Consider the following 9,469-nt stretch of genomic DNA (forward strand, 5'->3'; position numbering starts at 1 on the left):
TATATATATATATATATATATATATATATATATATATGTGTGTGTGTGTGTGTGTGTGTGTGTGTAATAGAATTATATGAAGAAGTCCCCTACTTATTTCACATTAATAAATTCAACTACAAATGTTAATAACAAAAAAGTGTTTCTGTTGGTTCTACAAAGGGTTAGTATTGTGTTTAATAGATTAAAGATCTACAGTCTAAACAGAAAGACACACACAGAGAACTGCAAAGCCTCAAATGTGCGTCTGCTGGCCACATCCATCAGGATTGTTTTGACAAAACAAGAGAAATGGGGAGGGAGAAAGATTCAGGAGAGGAGGGTCTTGGAAAAGAATGGATTCTCTGGAGACCAGCAGGGGGAGGAGAGAGGGAAAGAGTGAGAGGGGAGGGCTGATAACCACATCTGGAAGTTATTTGGAACAAGACAGGGAGGAAAATAGCTGATAGAAAAGAGAGAAAGTCAGAGAGAACCAGAAATTAGTAATTAGGGTTGAGGGAACACACTAACAAGCAAACAAATACTTTGACGTTGTTTGTTACATAAAAAAGAAAATATATTTTGGAACCTTAAGAGAAATCCGGGAGAGAAATGATAAGAGTCTGAAGGAATTAAACAACAAAGAATGAAAAGCTTATGAAGAATTCTGTAACCCACAAAACTGCGAGACCAATATTTCAGGTTTATCAGCCTTTATGTTTTTTTGCACCTTATGAGAGTCATTAACAACCAAAAGAACTGGAGGAATCACATCTGCAATGTGGATAATTTTGATCTATGAATAAATAAAGCAAGATCTCATGAACTTCATCAGTACGAAACAAAAAGACAATACAGGACGCTTTGGATTCAGGACAAAGTGAAAACTCAACTCTGTTCATAGAAACTCTTCATTTGCCAGTCAGTCACTTTTTCTGTCTCCATCTAAATCAAGGTAAAGTGACTATCTTTGCTTCATGTTTAATATAAATTTTGCAATATTAAAAATAAGGATTTGTGTACTGTTTATGAACCACTTGATCAGTGCTGAAGCAGACCAGAGAAATCAATGACAAATTGTATTCAATATTATGTTTTTATGGAAACCAGATATTATTAAAAAATAATTTAATAAAAAAAAAAGAGAGAGAAATGGTGTGTTATGCTTCAAGCTAATTTCTCTCTTTACTAAACATTTATAATCACAAGAAAACTAAATGTAGGATTAGGTTTCTGTGTTTTCATCTTTGGAACATAATTAAGATATTACTGATGAAATCCAAGAGCTTTCTAACCCTCCATAGACAGCAAAGGTCCTACCACGATCAAGGCACAGAAACATAATAAGGACATTGTTAAAATAGCCGATATGTAACATCAGTGGTTCAACCGTAATTTTATGAAAATACGAAAATACTTTTTGTGCGCCAAGAAAACAAAAATAATGACTTTAATCAACAATTTCTTCTCTTTGGGGTCAGTCCACAGCCATTCACGATATGTTTGTGGGGCTGCTGACATAGAACACGCATGCACTGCCTCTTGTTTACAAGAGGAACGCACATGCATGCTTCAAGTAACGAGTAATTAACGACAGAATTTTCTTTTTTGGGTGAACTATCCCTTTAATACTTACACAAGTACTTTGTTGCTCCATCTACGTATTGCCAACAAAGTCCAAACAGTAGGCTATCAACTGTTAGCGTCTCTGAACAACACGACAGTAGTGGCTTTCCTGAATGAGCACTGTGGATTGAATTATTGAATCATTCACTCGGCAAATCGATTCATTGACGTGCAAATCTGTTTGCAGAAAACAGCCAGGGAACGCCTCTTAGCCAAAAACTAAACTAAAGGGTGGAACTGTACACAACAACTTTAAGATTTCATCCCTGATTTACATTTGACTAAAGTCATAGCCAGTCTGCAGATTTTGGATATTAGAGTTGACAGTTTTCACAGAAATCATGTGTCTAGCTTAAGACTATAATTCTATCCAGGTTGATATTTTAGAACTCATATTGTTCCATTTGTCATTCATCTCCTGGCAACGAGGCACATGTTTCTGCTTAAGTTTATTGTGTTTGGAATGACTTGAAAGTCTGGTAAGGTGTGATGCTCACTCCTTTAGTGTATAATTGCAAAAAATTTAGCAAGTATATAGTGTTTTAAAATCTGTTCAGAATTTTAAAGTCATGTAATGTATTCCAGCCTTAACTGTTTAACATGTATAAAATATGCAAGCACATGCAATTAAGTAGCCTATTAGTCAATTAAAGTCTTTACAATTGTCCCTCAGAACAACCTAAACTGCTTTACACTGATGGGAAGTGACTTCTCTGAACATGATGATGATGCACCGTTATTTTTCTTTACCTGTGCTTGTTTGTGCAGTTGGGAGGATGTGGTTTATTTGGTGTTGGGGTGTGGCTCGGCTTTACACAGTCAGAGTTTTCATCTCTACCACTGTCCTTCCCTTCACTCTCCGCGGCCAACCTACTGCTTGTTGCTGGAGGCGTCACCATGGTAACAGGGTTCCTCGGATGCCTTGGTGCTCTGAAAGAGCAGAAGTGTCTATTGATGACGGTGAGATACCTGGATCCTTACTGACATCAGTAAAACAGATGTGTGCAAAAATGCCCAGAGGACGACGTTCATTCAAGTATCATCTTCATCTCAGATGTTTCTGATTTCTGAAGGATCAGGTGACATTGAAGACTAGAGTTAAGAAACAAAAACCAGCTTTGCCATCACAGGAATAAATTACATTTGAAAATATATGGAAATAGAAAATAGTATTTTCAACTGTGATAATATTTTATCATTTTATTGTTTTTACTGTATTTTTGATCAATTAATGCAGCCTTCCGGAGCATAAAAGACTTCTTTCAAAAGCCATTAAAAATCTTACCGACCACAAACCTTTAGTATGTTTATGTGATATACAATGTGCATAGTTAAACAATTGAAATTTCATGTCGATCTATTTATTTATTTTGTATATAAAGATGTTCATTCAAGTATCATCTTTATCTCTGGTGTTTCTCCTAAGAGGACATATAAAAACAAATGAGAGGCAGTTATATAGTAAATTGGTGTCTATAGCACAGTTGAGATACTTTGGACTAGTGTAGTTGATAAGAAATATTTGATCTCGTATTTTAATTGAAGAATGTCATTGATCTTGACAAATCTGAGCCCAAAATGATACGTTGTTGAGATCTCTTCTGAGGAGACATATGTGAGCAAACTAGGGCCTTTTTTTCAGGAGAACAATCTTAGAAACAGAAGCAAAAGTTTCTAAATGCTCTGTGTTTAATCTCATTGCTGCCTAAGAGAAACAACTGAGATATTAAAAAGATTTCATTTGTGATTTTTCTTTGCTAAATGGGCATACTGTCAGAATACACCATGTCTGTTTATTTTAAATATATACTATTGTCATTCATGTGGTCTAATATTTCTTTCTGGTCTTTCAGTTTTTTGTGATCCTCTTGTTTCTAGTCCTGACAGAAGTGGCACTGACTTTGGTTTTGAGTGTGTATCATGAAGAGGTGAGGGACTAACGGCTGAGCCTTGCAAATATTTCAGCCTTTCCTTTCAGGAAAACGCTTTGCCTTCAACTTCCTGTTTATCCGCTTCTCTCTCTGTTTTACCCATTTAGTTGGACAAGAAAGCCAAGGATGACCTAAGAGAGGGAATGAAAGACTATCTCACAAATGAGGGGCTAAAAAAATCCTGGGACAACATGCAGAGAATTGTGAGTTGAATTTACAACAGTCACAAATATGAAGGTTGAGATTCTTCAGCGTGAATCGTGGATTCTGTTTCCTTCAGTTCAAGTGCTGTGGTGTGAGCAACCACACTGACTGGCACAACAAAACGTCCAGTGGCAAACCTCCTGAATCCTGCTGCAGAGATAATACTGAACGCTGCCATCACTGGGAAGAGGTCAGATCATTTCTGAGGTCACAGGGTCAGCTAAGTACCACACATTCCTAAATCCCACCAACTATTGCTAATTGCAACCATATGCTCAACGTAAAATGAAAGCAAGAACAAACCCTACATACATCTGGTAATGCTCTTTGTTATACGTCTCCTTGAAATACTTGATTCGTTCCAAATCAGCATATTAGAATGACTTTTGAAGGATTATGTTACACTGAAGACTGAAGTAACGGCTGCTGAAAATTCAGGAATAATTCATAAATAATTAATAATAAGCAAAGATAATGTACTTCCATCCAATATTTATTGCAAAATAAACTGTTTTAGTGTGATAAGAGTGTGATTGTCATGTCAGAATTTATTTTGTCATAATGACCAGCTGACTGAACCTGATTACTCTTAATTTTATGTTTTAGCCGTGCTATGAGAAGGCCAAAGACTGGCTTTTGGCTAACATCACCTCAGTGCTTGGGTTTGGAGTTTGCATTGGAATCGTTCAGGTACTTTGAAACTCATGTTTCTCATAGAGTCTGATTATTATACAATTGCTGCATGCACTCAGATATAATGCGACTGCATTTTCTCCCTCCAGATTCTTGCTTTGGTGTTCTCCATGCTGATGTACTGCCAAATCCTACATGTAGAAAAATACATGGACTGACCCTACCTTCGCCCCATTGTGCCAGGGGCTCTTTAAAACATAATTCCCAATATGTAATAAATGTTTAAATGGGCTTGCCTATTAGAGATACTGGACGTGATATGCATGTGCACATAAATTATGCAGTTGCACTTAGGAAGAAGCTCAGATGAATTTCAGATAAATGAATTGACCAGGTAAATGCCTAAATAATTCATCTGTGCTTAAGAAAAGATGCTTAAATGAAGATAAAGTGAATGTATACAGCAGGTGGAAAAGTAAATCCTAGTATCATTGCACTCTTTGTTAAATACCCTTATAACGGCTTGCAATGAACTTGTGATCAAAAGTAAAAAAAAAATTAAATGGAAATCTGATGATTTGTTATACTAAACTAATTGTACTGTACTATATTAATGTCCGTTAAGGTCATTACAACTAAATAAGGATGCAATACAACAGTAGATGATTGAAATAATGTATTTTGGTATAAAAGTCACATACATTTTTTTTCAAAACATCCAAATGACAAGAAAATAAATACATCAGCACAAAAACCATATAATCAAGTAGTGTCAATTGCCCAGTTGGCTGGTTCTTGTTCTTCCTTTCCTCACAGAGGTCATGCTACATGATCCAGAGTTCATAATGAACAGAGGTCAATCACACTCCAGAACCTCATCCAAATGTGCAATGTTCCTCTGTGAATGAAAACCCCCAAAAAACAGTTTACTTAACAAATACAAAACACAGAATATCCTAAAGACTGAGGAAAATGCTAAAGGTAGACTGCTCACCCATCCTCCGTGACTCCTCACCCATGGTGCAAAGCTCTCCATGTAGCGCTCAGCATACCCTGTCAGACGCTGAACTCCAGTGGCCGTGACCACTCGTCGAGACACATCCATGGTGATGGCGAGACGCCGCAGCGTAGGGCTGACCGGAGCCAGACCCGGAGCCGGAGCCGGAGCCGGAGCCGGAGCGGGGGGCTCTTCACTCTGACTGGCATACGTGTCAAGGAGTTTGGCAAAGGATGGGTAGGAGAGGCGTGTGAGGGTGGACCGCAGGAAGGGGTTGACGTTTATCTACAACATTAGCAATGATAAACACAAAGTAATTAACTAAAAATAACCATGAACAATCAAAACACTGCTTATGTCAGAAAATCTTTATGATAAGAAGCCAAGATTACTCTATATCTCAGTAAGACTGGCAAACTTAGGGATCACTACCTTCTCGTTTATGGCATCCCCCTCAGAAGTTAATATCTGAACTAGTTGTTGAACCACAGCCTCTTTGCTATTGTCTACAATGAAAAGAAGAAGTGTAACATAATAGCCAAACAATACAAGTCAAAAAACATCACCTGTACCATCAACCCATTATAACAATAAGCTATTGTTAAAGGACTGAACATGAATTTCTGTACCTAAGACAACAGGTCTGTTTAGTATTCAACTTCTCTTGCTTTGGTACTGACTGACAATGCATCTACTGCACACATTAAGATCAAATTGAAAACCAACAGGTCATAAACAAGCCTGGTTTATGGTTTTACATGTACCTTTGAGTGTACTTGGCACAGGCTCTGGTTTAACAGGGGATTTCTTTTTCACACTGTGTTTCTGTGCGATTCTGTCCAGAGTTTCTGCCACACCGTCATAAAACTCAGGTGGATGAGCTGAGATAAAACATATCACATCATATCACATGCAGAGTCCATACACACACAATCATTCTAACCTTTGGAGTCATTAACGTTTGGAAATTTCTATTTAGCAAAGTATCATGAAAACCCCCCCGCCAGTTTTGCATTTATAATATTAAGAAATGTGTCTTGAGCAGCAAATCAGTATATTAAAATGATTTCAGAAGGATCATGTGACACTGAAGACTGTAGACATTTCTGCTTTACAATCACAGGAATAAATTACTTTTTAAAATATAGTCAAATAGAAAACAGTTACTTTATGCTCTAATAACATTTCACAATATTGCTGTTTTTACTGTATTTTGAATCAAATAAATGCAGCCTTGGTGAGCATAAGAGACTTCTTTCAAAAAACAGTATAAGACCAAACTAAAACATTCTTAACAGTGCCTCCTGTGTCTCAACTTCTATATCCATAAAACAAGTTAAAGAAATTCTTTTACATCTGAAACTTACATGGTGAAACAGGATGATCCTCAGGTTGTGAAACATCAGTAGCACCTTTGAAAGGCAAAGAGGCTGGGCGCTGAGGACGAGGCTCTTCTCTTTTGAATGACACTTTTTTGAATATATCAGATATTTTCAGTTTTTTCTTCTTTTTCTTGTCCCCTGATTTTTTGTTACCTTCCTCTTCAGATGCAGAGGATGGTGTGAATATCTCTTCCTAAAAGAAAATGTCTCATTAATAAGTAGTTCTGAACAGCAATGTTAATGCACGTACTGTTAAGAAAAAAGCTAAAAATGAATGCTGAGATTGCTGAGAATGCAGCTCCTTAGCTGGTCAGTAAATTTGCAATACAGAACCCGTAAAAGTTTTGAATTAGCTTTGAAGTTCATGCACCAGATGAAACAAGAGCCAGTTTTGGCCTCTACAGATATAGTCAACAGTGTTTGCTTGTTTCACACTGCATGTTAGGCAATGCTTATTTATTTTGGTGCCCATATTAAGAGGTTACACACTACCAGCATGAGCACAAGCCGAAGTGTAAAGCTGAAAGTGTAGGAGCCTACCATTCATTTTAAAAATGCACTTTTAAGGTTTTGAATTGATTATCAAATTAATTTGCAATGCAAGTTTTTCTGAAGCTACATAAAATGAGCAAATTACATATTATTTGACAAAAACACTCACTGTTGCTTTGTATTATAAAAAAAGGCCTTAGGTTTGCGATTTTACCTCTGTTTTTCTGGGTAAACTGTGTGTTCCATTTGTTGATGGCTTGTCAGACTGGCCCGGCTGACTCCGCTTCTCCAGGGTGTTGTTTGGAGTCGGGTCAGAACTGCCGTCTTTCTTAGCACGGCGGATCATAGATGAACGGGATCTCAGTCTTCTTTTTATTAGATTTTTAATTCCATGTTTCTTTTCCTCTGCGGCACTGATCTCATCATCCAAGGAGTCCCATCCATTTGCATCTTTCTTTATTTTGTCTTTTTTTGAGGCACTAAAAAGAGAAAGATGGGTAATACTTTTCATTCAACTTTTTTGAAGAGGTACATTTTCTTTTAAAGGATAGTTCACCCAGTAACTAAAATTCTGTCATCATTTACTCACCCTCAAGTTGTTCCAAACCTGCATGAGTTTGTAGTCCCCATTGACTTCCAAAGTATTTTTTCATACTATGGATGTAAATGAGGACCAGCAACCTTTTGGTTACCAGCATTCTTCAAAATATCTTCTTTTGTGTTCAGTACAAGTTTAGAACAACTTGAGGGAGAATTATTTATGACACAATTGTCATTTTTTGGGTAAATTACCCCAATTTGCATGCTTATATATTTAAGGATAACAGAATCGCTGTGGTCCAAGATTAGATGACTTGACCACTAAAAGTTCCCCTGGACTACTGAATAAATGAAGTTAGTATCCTTGAGAAACTGTCACAGTAGTGAGGTTAGCAACAGTTTATATATTCAAATCATCATTAATGCTTGACAGATGAAAAAAATTATTCATCTGGCACTATTCCAGCTTCCACTATTCTTTTGAAAATAGGATAAAATCAAATAAAATATATTGTGAATAATTTAAAAGGAATTCAAAGCCAAAAAACAATTAACCCCTTAAGTGCCACCCCCCATTTTTGAACAGACGTGAAAGTGCACTATCCAAACTTAAATTATTATAATTCATGAAAACTTTGGAATACAGACCTAAGGTTGGACTCCTTTTTAAGAAGATAATCTGCAGATTACTGCAGAAGTGGAATCAAAAAGTTATAGAAGTCTACTGTAAAGAAAATGCACTGTACCAATTTTTATTTTATATAAAGTAAATATTTTACAAAATATTTTTGAATCCAAAATTTATATAAAATTTAAGCTTTATGTCTAAATAAGTTATGTTCCAAATATGAGGTTGATATAAAAAAATTGAGGTTCCTGTGAGATTTAATTTAGCTAGGGCGTTATACCACAAACAGCCACCGGGTGCCATCCAAACTCTGTAGAATTTTTGTTGATGCATTTTTCTGTCACAAATGTCTAAATTTCTCTGTCAATATTACTTCTATCAAAAAATCTTGGAATGGAATCTCGAGATTCAGACCTTTCTAAATATATGTATTTTGTCAAGATTATAAAAACTTTTGATTCTAAAAGACCGTAATACATTTTGTAATATGACACTTGACTCCACCCACTAAGGGGAGGAGACCACTAAAAGAATTTAAAGTACCATTTCCATGGTAAAGCAATGTCCGATTTAAAAATGGTTTTCACAGGATGAATTCTGAGGTTTTAAGCTTTTAAATAATATATAATTTATGATGATTACTAAAATATGTGATAGAGAAAAAAGGAAGAGTCCAAAAAATACACTTCAGAGACAGGTCATATAGATTATAATAATAATTATTATTATAATCTCTGGTGTTTGCTTATAACAAGTATATGTAGCGTCTGCGTAGAATCATGCATGATCTTTGGGTTTTATGGCTTAAGAGACCCTTTTAGCTTTTGACATTTGCATATAAATTACAGTCCTGGTCACAGAAGTTACACTTATATGGGTGCTAAATGTCAAATGCCCCCCCCTATCAGGGAGATGCTAACCAGTTTCACCACCCTCGCCTCATTTGGAGTTTCAAACACATTCCAAAGAGACGGAAATGACCCCCGGGGCCAGGCACAATGGGCCTGGCTGACCAAGCAAACTAACACACACACACACACACACACACACACACACA

At 36.4% G+C, this 9,469-nt stretch overlaps 2 protein-coding genes across 2 annotated transcripts in view; one reads left to right on the forward strand and one right to left on the reverse strand.

Moving 5' to 3' along the window:
- Positions 1 to 291: 291 nt before the first annotated feature.
- Positions 292 to 4,908, forward strand: LOC107583081 (tetraspanin-4-like). Its single transcript, XM_016269175.1, has 7 exons — positions 292 to 378; positions 2,335 to 2,565; positions 3,459 to 3,533; positions 3,644 to 3,739; positions 3,817 to 3,930; positions 4,347 to 4,430; positions 4,523 to 4,908. Exons 1-7 carry the CDS (start codon positions 292 to 294, stop codon positions 4,589 to 4,591), a joined length of 756 nt encoding a protein of 251 aa, XP_016124661.1. The 3' UTR covers positions 4,592 to 4,908.
- Positions 4,909 to 5,137: 229 nt separating this feature from the next.
- Positions 5,138 to 9,469, reverse strand: part of LOC107583005 (uncharacterized) — an 8,320-nt gene continuing 3,988 nt past the window's right edge. The window contains exons 3-8 of the mRNA XM_016269064.1: positions 7,459 to 7,723; positions 6,738 to 6,945; positions 6,135 to 6,251; positions 5,803 to 5,876; positions 5,368 to 5,655; positions 5,138 to 5,271 (exon numbers count right to left, since the gene is read on the reverse strand). Coding sequence (XP_016124550.1) covers positions 5,230 to 5,271; positions 5,368 to 5,655; positions 5,803 to 5,876; positions 6,135 to 6,251; positions 6,738 to 6,945; positions 7,459 to 7,723 — 994 coding nt within the window. The 3' untranslated portion in view covers positions 5,138 to 5,229. The remainder of the gene's footprint in view (positions 5,272 to 5,367; positions 5,656 to 5,802; positions 5,877 to 6,134; positions 6,252 to 6,737; positions 6,946 to 7,458; positions 7,724 to 9,469) is intronic.

The sequence above is a fragment of the Sinocyclocheilus grahami genome, unplaced genomic scaffold (assembly GCF_001515645.1).
Source record: "Sinocyclocheilus grahami isolate Dianchi unplaced genomic scaffold, SAMN03320097.WGS_v1.1 scaffold49.1, whole genome shotgun sequence".
Classification (NCBI taxonomy): Eukaryota; Metazoa; Chordata; class Actinopteri; order Cypriniformes; family Cyprinidae; genus Sinocyclocheilus; species Sinocyclocheilus grahami.